Below are 18,817 nucleotides of genomic sequence, written 5' to 3' on the forward strand. Positions count from 1 at the left end.
TGTTTCTGATCTTTATCTTTAATGGCAAAGTATTTTATTTTCATGTGTTTAGCATCTTTAGAATATACTTGTCAGTTTTTTTAGAAGAAGACTATTATAAAATTACCACAATACATTTTTAGCAGCTTGACAATACTAACCACAACTCCATGTCCTAAGATAAAGTTTCACAACAATAAACCATGAAATGTAGCCTCAAAGCATACTACAAATTTAGCCTTCATAGTTGATGCAACAATAATAGGTTGCTTTTCACACTTTTCCATGAAATTGCTCCTTCAACTAATATGAACAAATAGTAAAAAGTGGATTTTTGTGTATCCACACATCCGACAAAATGTGAATATAAATATCCAATTACTTCAAGATGATCAAATCTTTTAATAAGTATAATCCTCAATGATCCATTCCTGGATTACTTTGATACGTGCTTAGGATCACAACAACAAATATAACGACCAAACTTTTCAAAAGTAAGCTGAGGGCGTTACTTAAAGGAAAATTGTATTAGATGATAAAAAAAAATTAGAAAAAAGCAACACAATAGCCCCTCTTTTTTGCATATTGCAAATATGACAAATATGACAAATATTAAAAGTAATTAAATATATCTGATAATTGTCAGAGGACTATCAGAGGACTATCTGCTTTTAAATTTGATACTTTTGCAATTTAGAAAATATAGTGACATGAGTCATGTTATCATAAAAGTTTTTGCTATTTTTGCAAACACCCCTTACTTAAATGAAAACAACACTTCAAAAATTAAAACAATGCATAATCAAATTATTTTATTAAATAAAATAAAATAAAAACAATCTCAACATAAAACCAAACGTTTGTCGAGTGTAATTTTATTGAAACAACTAAAGAAAATTACTAAAAAGAAATATTTTGATTGTGCCCTAAATAAAACATGAAAGTTTTTGGATTTTATGTCCTAAAACACGTAGATACATTAACTTCCTATTAGGTCTCTACTCTGAATCACATCAGTCCGTATGTATAGGGGTATAGTAGTAGCCTAATAGCGAAAGGTAACAGTTACCATAAGTCCAAATACAGTCAAATATTAGCCAAACTTAGTTCAATATCAATCAGATAAACATATCATATAAAGATCATCCAACAACCTCAGTATTTACATAATTAACGTGCTTTAAATTTTACCAAAATAATCACAATTAACTTCAGTATGATGTCAATGCAATTTAACCCAGTTTCATCAATACTTATACTTGGCAACACAGTTTAATCTAATCAACAATCTCAATATTCACATAACCATTCTTATCATCGAAGGTCCGATAGTTAATCCCTTACCTTAAAGCTTAGCTAAACTTCATTGGTTGCAATCAAGAATCCAAATTCAACGAAAGCAAAACAAACTTAAATCAATAATTTTGCCCACCAATTTTTTTAATTCTAATGGATCTTAATTAATTCCAATTAACCTACCCACTTGGAAGTTGAAAATCCAATTCCACACCTTAATTAATTTATAAGTAAACTTTGAATTTTATATGAAATGGCGCCCACTGCCATGAAATTATGGATCTGCTGCTGCTTATACTATCAACCCCCAAATACACATTTGATTTTTCCATTATCCCAAATATTAGCCAAAAAAAATTAGTGATCATCGGTAATGCATTAATAAAATAAATAAAATAAAATAAGACTAAAAATGAATCATTTTTATGCTTTCTCATTGCTTATCATATAAGAAAACAACATTGTAGAATATTTTATTGAAATATTCTTAAAAAATACAGTATAAAATGAACTTAATGATTTTAAATATTATATGGTTGAGGATTAACAATATGTCTATCCCCACGATTTTTTCCTGAGCCATATGTAACCCTATAATTTCTTGCATCATCATCTCCATCATTTGTATAATGCTCGTATTGCAGACGTCTACAAGGATTTATTTTGTTGTTTCTTACATATTTGTCACCATCATGTAGTTCTTCAACTCTAGAATTTCTTTGTTTATGACATAGAAATTTTTGTTTGATACGTCTAGTTGCACTTGCATTTTCAACAAACATCATGCTAAATACAAGAACACCAATAAAAACAAGCATGCACTCTTTGGAGGCAATCATAATCGATAATGCAAGTCTGCTACAATTGTTGGTTGCGACAAAGGACTTGAAATGTAGTTCTTATATTGGGGAGAATTCTTTTCAATTGGCCTGTTTTAGGTGAGTTTAGTTTCAATTGCATCATTGAAATTTGTTGGATTGTAAGAAAATTAGGGAAATTTTTGTTGAAAATGGAGGGTTGATATTTTATCAAAAAGACAGAAAAACCTCTCTTTTTTAATTGTATTTTTACATGTACATAGTGCACTATGTATAGTCGGGTTCGGCATGAATTACAGATTGTTAATTCCTTAGTGAAATTATGTAACTAATTTGTAATTTGATTACTCTTAATAAAATCTCTTCAAGTCGATTTTTGGGTGGATGTAGACCAAATTGCTTGAACTACTTTATATGCTTTTATCGCCTTGAGTATTTGTTGGCTATTGCATTCTGCTTGGCATTATCTTATTAATTTATTTAGTGTATTAATTTTAACATTTTCTTTATTGACACATACTATGAATGTGAGATTTTCCCTCTAATCAATTATGTGTGGATTTTTCACCCTTGGAGAAGGAAGGTGTGAGACCCTAACCGTGATCTAACTTCATATGAGAGGAGCCCATGCGGCAAAGACCATCTATACGGTATGAAAGATTACACGGAGATCCTTGCCGCAATATCAGATTGCTTCACCATGAAGTAGTTGACGTCATCCTTAAAAGAAGGTCGGTGATCTGATTTGACCTTGCCGCCCAGTTGAGTATTTCTGGATAAGGAGATGACAGTAACACGTTGTGAGTCCCTGATTCGAAAAAATGGAGTCCTGTCGAAGAAGAGTCTTGTTGGGAAGTTATTTTAGATAAGTGCAAGTATGGGGTGTTATGCAAGGAAGGGTACATAAGGGGAGAAAAGGCAAAGTGAATAGAAATGTTTGAGTCTAAGTTCTATCAACTAAGGTAAGCGAAACAATAAGAATAGCTGGCGAGGAAGAAATATGTGTTGGATGCCAAGAGTTAGACGTTTAACGTAGTAATGTGGGGGGAAGTACCTACGCCTAAGGGAATATGACGAAGAAGTAGGTGTCCTATTGAAATGACTAGACGACTCTCTAAGAAAAGTAAATGTTTGTTGCTTCCCGAGAAAGATAGGAAGATTTAGGCGATTAAAGAGTTTGGTTTTCTAAGGAGATAAAGTTGGTGTCTCAAGGAAACGTCAAATCATCACTGACATTTTAGCCTACTTGTCAAGTTTGGGTTGGTTGCATGGCGCAACGAATCAGTAAGGTGACACGTGTAAAGCATGGAAGTGACTCTAGGATGTGAAAGGTCACTATAAATAAAGTCAAAGGCAAAAAAAAAAAAGAAGCTCGAGATGTTAGATTTTCTGATAAAATGTCAAGGGGAAGTTCTGAGTACTGAATGATTGATTGCAAGAATTGTTAGAAGAGAAAAGGAAGCCGAAAGCAAGAAGGAAGGAGTTGAGGCTAGGTATTTTTGTGAGTGATCGTTATAAATGAATAAATGTTTGTGAGTAATTCTTCCTAAATTAATACGAGTATTTCTATACGAATAAATTGGTTGTTTATAATGAAATGTTTATATTTATAATCTTCGTATTGGAAAGAAATGTTTAATAAATGTTGTGTTATCGGTATTCTTTCGTAACTTCGTGTTTATGCTTATTGCATGACTTTGTTATTTCTGTGATAACCTGTGTTAGGAGTAAGCTGTGAGCTAATACTCCATTGTTGTTATCATGTGAAATTGTGTGTTGTAGTGTGATATGACCTATCGCATGACTTTGGTGGAAATACCAAGTAACTCGCAAGACGCTGATTAAATGTGAATGCCAGGTTTAGACAAAGGGAGTATCCCAAGTCGGGGCGAGTTAGAATGAGTCCTTGATGCTAGATGTTGGTTGAGTGTGAATCCCAAATTTGTGAGGAATAATGTATGAGAGACGTTGGTTGAATGTGAATTCCAAGTCTTAGGAAAAAATGGAATGTGGCAAGACGCTGGTGGAATTTCTTGGTAACTCTCGTGACGTTGGTCAAATGTGAATCTCAGGTCCAGGAGAGGGAAGAATCCCAAGTCCTAGTGATGACTTCGGAATGCGTAATAACTTATGTGCATAAAATTTATTGTGCTTGTTGTGATGATGGCTTGATTGATTGTGGTTGGATGCGATGAGAACCATATGTTTGTGATTTGACCTTGTTGGTATTATTATCTAAATTTGTTGTATTCACCAAAAAGGTTTTTCTTAAACTCATCACTCACTAAGTCCTTTTAACTTACTTTTTAAGTTTTCCCTTCCCAGATTGTCAAGCGTTAAAGCTAAGTAAAGGATGGATCTCAGACGTTAAAGCTAAGTTAAGAAGAGAAGACATGATTGTTATGTAAGCTTATGCGGTGTGAGAGTCGTATCATTATACCTCGCGTTCAAAGAGCCGATTGATAAGCTCATCGCTCCTTGACGCAGATGGCTCAATTCAGAAGGAAGGCAAGTACAATACCTAGGTTGGTAAGGCCAAGCCCAGGAAGCAAGAGAGACAGAATTGAGTGAGAGAAAGGAAGCTATGAGACCCATACCTAAAATGGGCCAAAATTTGACTAAATATTTGAAGAAGGTGTTTTGAAATGAAAGTTGCAATAAGAAGTTGGTGTTTAAGTTAAATCATGAGGAAATAAGGTGATGTGAGATGACTTTTGGCGTTTAAGTATCGTTAGGTGAGGAAGATGTCTAATCTTGATTTGACTGGGATTTACGTGTAAGGTTAAAGAACTAAGGATGCTTAAGTTAAACGTAAAGCTTACACGTGTACCACTAAGAATAGAAGAATGATGATTTCTCTTATACAAGTTGCATATTGCATCACCTAAAGTATTATTTTGAGTTTAGAAGGTCATTAGTATTTGCTCAGATTGGCACTAAATGGTGAAGGTATTGTTTATGTTGTGAAGTTACGTTACATTTACATGGTATATTATCGACAACAAATTACTTTGAAAAAACTAGTGTTAATTGTCAAGTTAACTCCATATAAATTAAACAAAACCTACAACTTATTAAATCAACAAAAGATTATAACTTAATAAATATATGAATATGGTGAAATGTGAAGCATGCAAAATCAAGCCACATCTAATGAATTATCTCCCAATATCAATGCAAACAAGTTAAATTCACACCAACTATTGCTCCAATCTACAAATTTGCGTAATTAATTTTAACTTCACCAAAATGACACAATTTTGATCGTAAATCGAGAGAAAAGAGACTTAAACTGTTCATTAGGCACGAAAGGATCTTAAGAACCATTGCCCAAACAAGAGACATGCAGTTTCCTCTAGTGCCAATGGTAAACATAAACAGATTAATTAAAAAGCCAAACCCTTACAGAATTGATGCACAAATTTTCTGTAAGCCCATATTTCTTCAAAATAGCACGTATAAAGTATTATGTAAGCCTACATTTCTTCAAAATAGTACGTACAAAGTATTCTGTAAGCTCACGTTTCTTCAAAATAGTACGTATAAAGTATTCTGAAACCTCATGTTTCTTCAAAATAGTACGTATAAAGTATCCAACTATAATACTCTCAAAATTTAGGTAATTTTAATTTAATTATGTTTGAGTTTATTTGGTTATTTGAAATTGGAATTTATTAAATATTTGTTTGAGTGAATTTTGTTGCTGTATTCCTGCTAGTTTCTACAATAATGATATTGAACGGTACTAATTGTTGCTTGATCCAATAGACTTGGAGGTATTTGGGAGTGATTTTGAGATAGACAAAATCATTTTTTTTTCTCTCGTTAAAATCACCTTTACTTCAAATGATTATATTTTTGGCTTGAACTGAAATTGATTTAGAAAAATCTAAAATTATTTCAAATTGATTTTGGAGTATTTGGTTTATAGGCAATTTTTGTCAAGCTATTCGAGAATGAGTGCCATTTTGTGTAAAAATAATGTTATTTAGCTATTTATAAATTATTTTTTTAGGAGTTTTTTCAAAAATAGAAAAATTGATAAACTATTTCCACTCTGTAGAACAAAACCACACTGAAGGATACAATTCATTATATTTATTTTTTCTATGAAGTATAAATATGTTGGGTTCTATTTTTAGGAATTTTTCTTTGTTTAACTCTAAATATTGGAACAAAAAATGACTCGAATGTCTGTTTTTAATTTTTTTCTTTTAATATCTATTATAAACATTAACCTTACTCAAAATATCTGCATATAAGAATTAACAAAAAAATATATATATATATATATATATATATATATATATATATATAAATAGATATTTATTATAATTATTTCTTAAAAGAGAAAATATAGTTTTAATTAAGAAAAATTGTCAAAAATAGAATATTTGACAAAATATTTAGAGTTTATAGAGAAATGAGGTGTAATTAATTCTATCTTTAGTTTTGTTCATGGTATGTAAATAATTTGTCATGTTTTTCTATTTTTGAAAAAAAACTCTTTAATTAATTGAATAGATCTAAATTAACTCTTAAAACCAAACCTAATAATTAAAAATCAATTCTAAATATATAAAACAACATTCAACAGTTAGATCTGAAACATAAATTAAAAACCAATTTTACAAAACTAATTGTCCCTAAATCTTTTTTTTTCTAAAATTACTGCCCAAACTTGAAAGACAATGCAATTTTCCTATAGAAACTAAGAAGAACATTTGGCCGAAAGTAGATTAGGGTTTATTCCAACTACCGACTTTATTGTAGACGACCAACACCCAACCCATTCAATTTCGATTAATGATAGACTCCTATCATTTATAAATTTTAATAGATTATTTTTTTAAAATGTTGTTATATACTTAATTATTTTGAATCTAAGTAACTATACATTTATATAAATAAAAGAAAATCAAAACTATTTACATTTTATTGCAAAAACAAAAAAAAAAATAGAGCTTTACTAATTCGTCATATTTATACTTTTATATTATTCTAAAAATACCAAATCTTCACGTGATTACTCGGTTCTCAACATCTTCTTATATTTTTTTCAGCAAGTTGATCATAATTTATTTGTATTTCAATCTGTTGATTGTTAAAGTTAGTTTTTATCACACAGTAGCAAATATCTCCATAGTCGATGTTTCCACATCCAACACCAGCAACAAACGTTTTTTCTTACTTTTTTAATCTCATTCAACACTCAATTGTAAGTGATAGATATTAAAATTAAAGTGTTTGTGGTCAAATAATTAATTTGAATTTTGTGTATTATTTTCAGTAAATTGTTTATAGGTTTTAGTGATGTTCATAAAAAGATAATTAGTTCGTCCTCAGTTTTAATTTGTCTTTGTACTGTAATGTATAATGATGTATGTATAATTTGAACTTTTTTTTATGTGAAGATGCAATCAATCAAAATCTATCTATCAGTTGTGTATTGTGTAAAAATATAATGATTAAAATTAGTTTGAATAGGATTCTGTCACATTCTATCAATCATAGACCGCCGTTAAACTCTATCATTTTCTATTAATTATTGTGTATTGTGTCAATATGGAGTGAGTTAAAAGTATATGCTCGTAAAATATCTAATTTATTTTGCACTCATACTAATTTTCTAATTTTTTTCATAAGGATAATTTATATAAATAGAACAAAATCAAAAAATATTTACAGTTTGTATAACAAAAAATAAAAGTCCACGCCGTAAAATATTTTCATAATTTCAAGATTTGCTTTTAAATATTTCGGACGATTCGTTATTCTCTTCTTTTTTCTTTTTTGTGATTTCTTCTCATCTAGATTTTTTTAATTTTCTCTTTTTTATTTCATTATTTTCGACAAGATTTTTTGAAGCCATTTCACGATTATTTCAATATTCTTTTTCATTTTCTTCGTATTCAAAAATATTAAAATAATTTACATATCATTTTAAATATCAACGTGGATCGTTTACCATGGTCAACACAATCGTGTAAATTTGAAATATTTTTTTTATCGTATAAAACAGACTATATGATCATGTTGACATGATCTAAACGATTGATTACCACAATCCACATGATTGTTTAGCACAGTCAACACACGATCGTTAGATTTAAAGTTTTTAACGATCATTTACATTGGACTAGACGATCGCTTATCATAATCAACACGATTGTTTTTCATGATCAACACAATCAATTGTCATTGTCAACACAATCATTTAGCATAGCAAACACGATCGCTTAAATTCGAAGCTTTTTTCCTCATCACTAAAATGAACTACACAATCGTGTATCACGACCTAAACGATAGTAGATAATTCATTTAGACTATGATACACAATCGTTTAAAATAAGATTACTCGTGAGTTCTTGTGGCCGATTAAGGGTATTGATGGAGATATTTTTTGTATTTTCCATTATGGGTGAGTTGGCTTTTTAAGTTTTCGAAATTGATCTATAAAATATAAATATTTTACGAATTTGTTACGTTAAAAAATAAAAACCCATTTCATAATGCAATTCATCATTAAGTAATATATTATTTTATTTTAAGTACATCACAACCATTTCTTCGATTGAGTTGATTTAACAAACAAAATCAGTCTTTTTTTTATGACAAATTTCTTGATTTTACACTTTTACCTATGAATTGGCAGAGTTTTACCAAAGCTCACCATTCCTCATTTGAACCCACACCCTTTGGAACTAGAACCTTAATCTCATGCCTTACACCAACCCAACCATCTCAACATCTATATTCTACTAAATGAAATAATGTTTTTCTTCGTTTGTTTTTTTCAAATCAAGTTTATTTGATAATAAATTCAATTTTTTGTTTTACTATTTCAGAAAACGTATTTAAGTTTTCAAGGAATTTTGCAGACGAAAAATTCATTATGGCTATTGTTGTTATTTTGTAGTTTTTTTGTAAACAAAAATTTCATATCAACAAGAAACAATATAAAAATATATATAATTTTTATCATCAAAAGGTAAAAATAACAAAACTAAAAAATTATGAACTCTTTTACTCAAAATGGTAGTTTATAGAGTGATGAATGAAGCTGTAACTCTTTTATTTGGAGAGAAAGAAAAAGGATCAAATGGACTTGAAATCCAAATGCAAAAGGGAAGTGATTTGTTTAGACTGAACTTTCCTTTTTCCAAAAAAAGGAGAATTGGCTTCAATGGAGAATATAAAAAACAAACTTACAATTTACATTCCAAATGCTACAAGAAACAAATGATCAATTACAGAAACAAAAAAAATAACCCTCATTTGCTCCAAAACCAAGCTAAAACGGGCTCCAATTTGAAAGTGTGCTGTGTTATTAACAAAGAATCAAAGACAAAAACCAATGTCTTTCTGCTTAATCATTCTCCAATCTTTCGATATCTTGCACGTCGGATGGTTCGGGGAATATCTCCTTTGAATGCTGTCGACGAGACGATGAATGTTCACCACCGCCATTCTGACCACTTCCTTGGGAGCCCATTGTTCCTGATCTTTTGAAACTACTTCCGCCTGCTTTTAACAAGGAGGCTGATGGAAGCACTGTTAGATCCGACAGACTTTGACGCCAGCTACCAAACAATGCAGCATTCCAAGAACTTCCAATGGAAGTCGATCTAAACCGTCCCGAGCCTGAATTCTCTTCCCTTACAACCTTCAATGGGTTTTCCAAAGCCTTGAGGATGTATTTCATCAAGGGTCGTCTTGAAGGTTTTGGATTGAGGCAGGACTTGGCAACAACAGCCACAGCCCACACTTCTTCCAATAGATCTTCGTCCACAATCAAGGATGGATCGAGGATTTTTGTAACGAGTTCCTTGTTGTTTATACTGATGCATGATAATGTCTGATCTAACCATTCTTTGATTTCGGCTTCAGGAGAGGCACTAATCCCAAGCTTTCCTGTTACCAGCTCTAGTAACACCTTTCCAAAGCAGTAAACATCGTAGGTACATACTGCTGTGTGCAATCCTGATTTGTTAAAATGGATGAATTTAGCATATACTTTCTAATAGCTATTCCACGCTCCCAAAAAGTGAAGTAAAATCAAGGCCACATGTTCGAGTACCAAAACAGTTAAGAATCAAGAAAATTTCTGCTCGGCAGGTAAAATTTTGGACAAAGAAAAGTTCAGACTCATCAATGATCACTATACCCCTAATTAGACAATTACTTCAGGAAAAATAGATGTTTAAGTTGAATTCTTGCTTCAAGGGTATTGGAATTTCAGTCTAACAAAAATGAACCAAAATTTCCTCTCTAAGAACTTTTGAATGTTATATGCTAAGCAAAATCATGATATAAGTTGAATGAATTGCTCATGTGCTCGAATCAACAGTGACCAAAAATTAGAAATAAAGACAAACGAAGAAGTTTTTACATACCTAAAGAGCCTTGCTCCGATGACCTGCACGTCATTTAGAGAAGATTATAATCAGAGAAATGATTCTAAGAATATCATTACACAATGATCAAATCTATGGAAATCGAGGAATAGACATACATATGTATGTCAGTGGCAAGTTGTGGCTTGATTGACAAATACAAACACACTACAATTATACGAAAGTCAACAGCAGAACAAATGGAAATAAATGTGATAGCAAGTAGCAACAAGAAACCAACTATTTACAGATTTTCATACAGAGCTGGAAATATTTACAGCAGAATGATAAACAACATTGAGCACTAAACTTCAGAGCGAGTATACTGGTTGCTAAATGGTGTTCTTTTCTGAACTTTTTTCTTAAAAATTGAAGAGGGTAAATAAAGCTATCCACCCATTTCTAAAACCTTTTGTAACGTTTCATAGTTGGATAAGTCACAAAATTAATAACAGAGAACACAAAGAGATACAGATATCACTTGAGTTCGATAGCTTACTGTACTGGTTTGCTGATTTCAAATAGTTCATTCACTATAATCACAAATGGGGAACAAGAAACGATAAAAAGAGTCATGTGAGCAAAAATTACTCACTGTGGCAATTTCAGAAGCTTGGTTATCCTGCTCTGTTGACCATCCCCTTCTTGACTACACACGTTGCTCAAGCTTCCAAGCCTCACTTCAAATTTATCATCAAGAAGTATGCTACTTGCTTGAACGTCTCTTCATTACCAAAAGAAAGCAATGTTAGAAATTTAATTGTTGGGGAGTTCCTAAAGGCAACAAGGGTTTTCAGTTATCGAGTTGTTCACTAGAGGCTTAACCACAAGGCCCCATCAGGAGCCAACAGGTAGCCGAACATGATAGCGAGGAGCCAAACTATCACTAATGACGAATGCAAGACAGCATTGCAGTTTGTGAAGAGCACTAACAACAATGATTGTCCAAAAAAAAAAAACTGAGATAAGGTGAAGAAGCATAAGAAGAAAAGAAACTTTGTAATACCTGTGTACAAGGGGTGGAGTACAATCGTGATGAAGAAAAGAAAGACCCTCTGCAGCTCCTAATGCAATTTTTAGTCTTGTAATCCAATCCAATGACTGCAAACCGTCATCATCTGTCTTGACTTTCTTGAACAAGGAAGCTGACAAGTCCCCGTTTGGCAGATATTTGTACACCAGGAACTTTTCATCATCATTCTCCAAGCAGTGACCAGTAAGCGGAACCAATCTTACATTTGAAACCTTGCTAAAGAACTCTAATTCCACCAAATAAGCATTGTTTTTAATTACACGCAAATCAACCCGTTTGATAACAATACGGATCCCGTTTTGCAATACACCATGGTAAAGATCACCAGAATGGCCATGTTTTATAAGGTTCGAATCACTAAAATCGTTAGTTGCTTGAAGCAACTGTTGCAACTTGAATGTTTCTCCCAAACTTGCAAAGTCAATTAACAATCCAGGAGGTGTTTCAGCAGTGTCCCCAGAAAGATCTGGTCCCACAACGACCCCTCCTCTTTGATTAGTTGTGCTTCTTGTCCGTCTCCTCAGGAAGATAAATATCAGCAATACTAGTAGAAAGATAAAAGCAGTTCCACCAATAACACTGCCCAAGATAATAGCATTTCTGTTGCTCTTCTTCTTTGGTGCTTCTGCTAATGGTGGTTGCGTAGCCTTCGGGAAGCCAAAATTATCAAAAGTTAGGCCCCTTGCCAAATAGAATGATGTACATACATCCAACGTCCTCTGTCTCGACACATTTTGGAGGCAGTTGCTAGCAAAAGATATGTTGGTGGGTAGATATTCAGGAACTTTGCCTTCAAAGTAATTTTCTGACAGATCAATGGCACTGAATCTTCTCAATACTGGTGTAAGGTTCCCATAAATCATATTTTTAGATACATTCAATACAGCACCAGTAACATTCAAACTTGAGCTAGAATTAGGCAACTTCCCAGTGAAACTATTCCCAGATAAATCAAGGAGCTGCAACCCAGGCATTGACCACAATACCTCAGGGATTGAGCCAGTAAAGTTATTATGTTTAAGATCCAAGGATTGCAACTGTGTTAAAGTGTGGAACAAGTTGTCAGTCAAGGAACCGACAAGCAAATTGCTCGCAAGCACCACATTTCGCAAGCTCGTTAATTCACTTAAATCCAAAGGCAATGGTCCAGACAAAGCGTTGACACTAAAATCAAGGTCAACTAGACTAACAAGCCCTCCAAGTTGAGTAGGTATTGAAGAAGATAAACTGTTACTAGAAAGATTTAGGTATTGAAGCTTCAATAGGCCCCCAGTGCTTGGAGGGATTGGCCCAGCTAAGTAATTAGAAGAAAGATCAAGCAGAGAAAGTTGAGCAAGAGATCCAATTAATGACGGAATCATTCCAGTGAGTGTATTATGAGACAAATCAAGCAATGAAAGGCTCAACAATTGGCTGAAAGTAGAAGGTATTGTCCCAGTAAGTTTATTATCAGATAGATAAAGAGCAGTCAGGTTGTTCAAACTCCCAAGACTTAATGGAATAGAACCAAATATAGAACAAGACCGCAGATCAAGCACTTGTAGCAAGCTGAGACGCTGCCCAAACCATTCAGGAACAACACCAGGAAGCAAGAAGTTAGAGGCATTAAAGGACTGCAAAAAGGTTAAATTGCCCAAGGCTTCAACAGAAAATTGAGGGTTCAATCTACCAATTCTTGTTCTTCTAAATCCAGCAATATTGATCTCAGTTACCCTACCATTCTGACACTTGATTCCCTTCCAACCTAAACAAGGATCACTCTTTATGGGCCATTCCTTGCTTCTCAAACCTAAGGATGATCTGAGCTCAAGTAACGCAACTCGTTCAGCCGGTAAAGATCTCAATGAACCTTGTTGTTGAAATGTGGGCTCAAAGAGCAGAAACAAGAAGAAGAAGAAGAATGTAAGGTGTATCATAAGGTGCTTATAAACCATTGTTCATAAACAGAAAGCTAAAACTAAAATCCTACAATTTCCCATCTCTATCTCACACTTTTTTTGTTTACATAACGACCTACTCTACTTTCACCACAATCAAATAACAAAAAATTAAATAACCCAATTCCCAAAATTGCATAACCTTCTTCTTCCCCTGTACCTCAAAAATCCTAAACAACTCTTACCCTTATCTTCTTCCTCGCATGTGGCCTTCAATCTTCATCTCTGTCTCACTAACTTCCTTCCCCTGAGAAAACCTTGTTTCTTAAATTTCTTTGATTCGCAGAAAGAGGTATCAAAGAAAACGAAATCTCCCAAATAAAAAACCCCAAATAATCAGAAAGTCACAGTAATATAATAATTATAGAGAGAGAGAGATAAACTAGTCAAATACAAGAGTGGACTATCACTCTCTCTCCCTCTCCTTTTCAATCCAACCCTCTTTCCCAACTGCCAAGCCGGAAAGTAAGAACGAAGAAACCTTGGGGGCTTTGATTTCAAGACACCGACAGTTCCACAAGACGATGGCGAAAAATCTACACCGAGCTGCCTCTGCCACCGTCCACTACGGTGGTCCGGCCAAAGACGAAGATAAGTTGGAAACACCCCAGAAAGTGAATCTGAAAGTGATATTTAGCTTCTTCGGACGGTAATGTGGAGTGATGGGTGTGAGAATCGGCCGCCGGTGAGCACCACCGTTCACGGCGGAGGACGAAAAAACAGGGATTTTGCGAAGTGGGTTTTTTTGGTTTTCCCTGTTTTCGTATATTTTTCTGTTGTCGTTGTCGATTTGAGGATGGTGGATGGAGAAAAAGGAAAAGGGGAGTTGTGAATTGTGAACTGTGAATTGTGAATTGTGATCGTGTGGGAGGTTAAAGCCATTAAATTAAGAACCTTTGCCCCATAAAAGAATCAAAAGACAATAAAGACTATATTGAATGAATCATTTAGTCCATAAAACTTCAATTTTCATTTTTAATTTTCATTTTATGCCTAATAATTATAGGACTAATCCTTTTCATATTTTATAAATTTCAAAAAATTCTTACACTAGTAAAATAAATCAAAATTTTATATTCTTTCCTTTTTATTATTATTAATTATGCTTAAAAACTTATTTTCAAATTCCAACTCTTGTATTTATAATCTCACTCTATATTACTTTGAATTTTGAATTATCTATTTTAATCTACCAATGAAAAAAACAGCATAGCTCTTTATTTAATATTTCATTAAGTATTTCACATAAATCCAAATCAAATTAAAAATATATATATATATATATATATATATATATATATATATATATATATATATATAACCTAGAGTGAATTTAGAACCTTCTAATTTACTTATTAAAAAATTTAGAAGAACTAAAGATACTGCAATAATATTTACAAAATCATGTGAGAACTATGATGTAATGAACCTTGATCTATGGTGGAGGAGAGGTTAATGATTGCCAAATGACTCTAATTTTTGCAATAAAAAATGAATTACCTTTTCATGAAGAATATTTAAATATATAAACCAATAGTGCAGAATATGCATTAAAAAAATTGATACCACATGGTTGTTATCACTTTCTGGATGTACTTTCCAAAAAGTAATATTTTTTTTTACTTCAATAATCAAATCTAAAAACTAAATTACTATGCTAACATGAGGGGTTATGACACTTGGAGAGTTGACAGAGCAAAAATTGAAAATTTGAGTGAAGATAAAAGAAGAAAAAAGAGTAAAGAAGAATTAGGGATTTTGTTGGACTTTTGTGGAGTGATGTAAATGCAATTTGTCTTAGGGAATTATGTAAAAGAGAAAAGGACTTTGGTTGTTTGGGGGCAGAACAGAAGAAGACAGTTGGGGAAGCAAAAGAGAAAAAAGATAAAAAAAAAAGTAAAGTTTTTAAGAGATTGTACTTTCAAATGGTAAACTTTGGTGTGTAAGATGAAGGTAAGATCTCTTGCATTTTTGGCTTTACTATAAGATGAAATAATATGTTGGACCATTTTTTTCTTCTTCTATCTTTCCAAATATTCAACTATGAGACACATTAATTAATTATACCATAGTTTCATTCATTTTGATTTATGGATAAAAGAGTGATTAGTCATCTAATATCATTGTTCAAAAAAAGATGTTGCTACTACTAGTGTAGTACATATATATACTAACTCACTCTCTTGATGTTATTAGTTATAAAAAAATTGAGTATTGAAGGGTAAAATTCTATTCCACTCTTACATTTGAATTTGAATTTTCTATTTGGCCTTTTGAGGTTTTAAAAGTACATTTTTTAAAAATTGATTTATGATATTTCAACATTACCATGTAATGTAATTAGGTAGCATGAATTAAATGGGGTTTGATTTTCAATTGGCATAAAATTTGAAAATGATTTAAAAAAGTTTTCAAGTATGAAATGATTGACACTTGGTTGATATCATAATTTGATATTGCTGATTATACCAAAATAAAATAGTATCAAAGTTAGATAATATGATTTGTGTATGCATTTTTATGATTCTATGATTAAAACAAAGTCACTCCCCACACTCAATCAATCACTTTTTCTAATATTTCAAATAATCATTCTTCATTGGATTCTAATATTTAGTTTTCATAATCCAATCTCTATTTATTTATTGATTAAGATGCTATGATTATATATAATGGTATTAGAATTATCATTACTCTAAATTATATAATCACTTTTTTCTTTTTCCCTAATGAATTCCTTTGGATATAATTGTTCTTTTTACTTTTCAATTTTATCATCTTTAAAAGTAAAATAAATTATAAATCATACCAAAATAAATTATAAATTGTAGCAATTAACTTCAACATTTTTACCGGATACTATTTTTTTATTATGTTAGTGAAATTTTAAATTTTCTTTCAAAAATAATGGCTTAACTATTTTCATAAATATAACAAAATATTTACGGTTCGTGTAACAAAATAAAAAAGTTCATGATATTTTCATAAATTTGTCTAAGATTAATGCATACAACTTTCCACTCCTTTTTCTTGGTAATTTATTCACCTTCTCTTTATATTATTACTTATTCTTCACTAATTTTATAATATTATGATTATTTATGTAAATATTACCAATTTCTTTATTTTCGCTTCTAGAATTTTTCCCTTGTTCTTCTTTGTCCAAGATCTAAATAATATTGGTACAAAATCTAAATGATCGTGTACCAATATTTAAATGATCAGTTGTCTATTCCAAATAGATAAAGATAGACCACTATCACTGAATAGATAATTTAGCTTTTGTACAAGATCGTTTAGACTACCTAGGTACAAGGGTACAAGATCATTTAACTTTGATATACATAAGATCTTTTACACTGGTACAAAATCATTTTTTTCACACATATAATCGATTAATTGTTGGGTACTTTTTTATTTCACGTTGTGGGCTTATGAAGAATTTCCTTTTTCAAAATTGTTTTATACGATGTAAATACTTTCGTGCATTAGTTCTATTTTTTAAAAGAGTCATATAATATAATATATATATATATATATTTAAAAGAGCAATATATATATATATTATGATTGTGGGTATTTAAAATTTTAAATAATTGGTAATAAGGAATAATTTATATTATTATTGTTAGGTAGTTGAGAATTATTTTTTGTTTTTGGCAAAAGGTAGTTGAGAATTATTTGAGAATCAGTTGTCCTTTGTATAGTTTTATAATTATCAACCTCCCACCTAATAATCACCCTTTAACCTAATTTATTCTAATTTTTAAAAATCAAACTTATTTTTATTTTATAAAATTCAAATCAATTCCCCCAAATTACACACATATTCTTAAAATATTAATCCCTATTTTAAAATGAAAAAAAAAATTTGTATAAGAGTTGAAAATAGCAAAATAAAATTTGATTAGCACGTCTTACTTCTATCTCACCCCAAACCTAAACAATTGTTTTTTAAGGGTTAAAATTAACAAAGCATGCATAAGGATTCTTATCATTATTAACTTTTCATAATTAAAAAATATGAGTTAAATTCCAAATGATATAATGAAAGTAAGAACATAAAGTTATATATATATATATATATATAACCACAGCCTAAGAAAGAGAGGTAATAATATATCATACTATACGTGCAATACACGTAAAAGTTTAAATTTCTATGGTTTTTAAATCATAAAAAGTATTTTTGAATAAAATTATCATCAAACAATAATTTATGAATGGTTTACTTTTTATATATATATAAAAAAAACAATAATTAATAAATTACAAAAATGATCACAATCATAACGTCTATTTTATTTTTGACTTCAATTATATATGTCGTTATTTGGATTTGTTTTGTACATCGATCATTGCTTGTAAGATCGAGTTTAAGTCCTTTCTTATTTAATTAAACAAAGAGTGAACTAATTTAAGTTATAAAAAAAAACTAATTTAAGATTTGATCAAATCATTTATGAAAGTTGTTTGAAGTTTGAATGAAAAAATGATGTCCTATTATTTATTATCTTATCTTAAATCTAAATCGTCAATTCACCTAAAAAAAATTAGAATAACAAATTTCGTAAAAACATCTTATTTAAACTCCAAATTTGTTTCTATTTGATTAACTTAAATAAGGTTAAGTGACTTCTTCTTTTAACTGCGTTTTTATATGTATTATTTATAGTTCTCTTTAATATACATTTTTTTTAAAAAAATTAAACCTATAAACATCACTTCAATTACCTTTAAATTTCTTGTTTGTTTAAAATTACATCAATTTGTGGAAACAAAAACAAAATAGTTTTAAAAACTTATGTTTAATTTTCATATATGAGTATTAATTTAGAAGAAAATGAAGAGAAATATGCTTAATTAAAATGTTTACCAAAGTGATTTAAATAACGAAGGAAATCCAACTATTGCTATTTTGTACCATAACCGAAAGTTGAAATTAGAAGATTTGTGATATTGAATAGGATGCTCTCCATTTGCATGGGAATCAAACTTATCCTCAAATTCTTCCTTTTGAGAATTATTCAATAGATTGTAGGAATTGATGGCAAATCCACAGCCTCACATATAATTCTTAGATCTTTTTTTTCTTTTTCTTTCTTAGCAATATTATATTTTAGACTCTGTTCATCTTTCACTTTAATTAATAAAAGATTCAATTGTAAATTTGGTTTTTATAGTCCCTAAATATAGTCTCTCCTATTATGTTCAGTGTAATCATGTCAAAAGGTATTTATTAATTGGGGTTGGAAAACTTATTTTTTGAATATATAAATAGAATACATATGTATGATGTTTTACAAATTATTTTTAAATGAAATAGTAGATTATTTTTGCTATGTTTTTATATATACA

At 30.8% G+C, this 18,817-nt stretch overlaps 1 protein-coding gene across 1 annotated transcript; it reads right to left on the reverse strand.

Annotated features, from left to right (window-relative positions):
- Positions 1–9,144: 9,144 nt before the first annotated feature.
- Positions 9,145–14,353, reverse strand: LOC101219198 (probable LRR receptor-like serine/threonine-protein kinase At2g16250). Its single transcript, XM_004149369.3, has 4 exons — positions 11,496–14,353; positions 11,085–11,213; positions 10,490–10,512; positions 9,145–10,076 (listed from the first exon to the last, which is right to left on the reverse strand). The coding sequence occupies exons 1-4, from the start codon at positions 13,454–13,456 to the stop codon at positions 9,463–9,465; spliced, it is 2,727 nt and encodes a 908-aa protein (XP_004149417.1). The 5' UTR covers positions 13,457–14,353; the 3' UTR covers positions 9,145–9,462.
- Positions 14,354–18,817: the final 4,464 nt, after the last annotated feature.

The sequence above is a fragment of the Cucumis sativus genome, chromosome 7 (assembly GCF_000004075.3).
Source record: "Cucumis sativus cultivar 9930 chromosome 7, Cucumber_9930_V3, whole genome shotgun sequence".
NCBI lineage: Eukaryota > Viridiplantae > Streptophyta > Magnoliopsida > Cucurbitales > Cucurbitaceae > Cucumis > Cucumis sativus.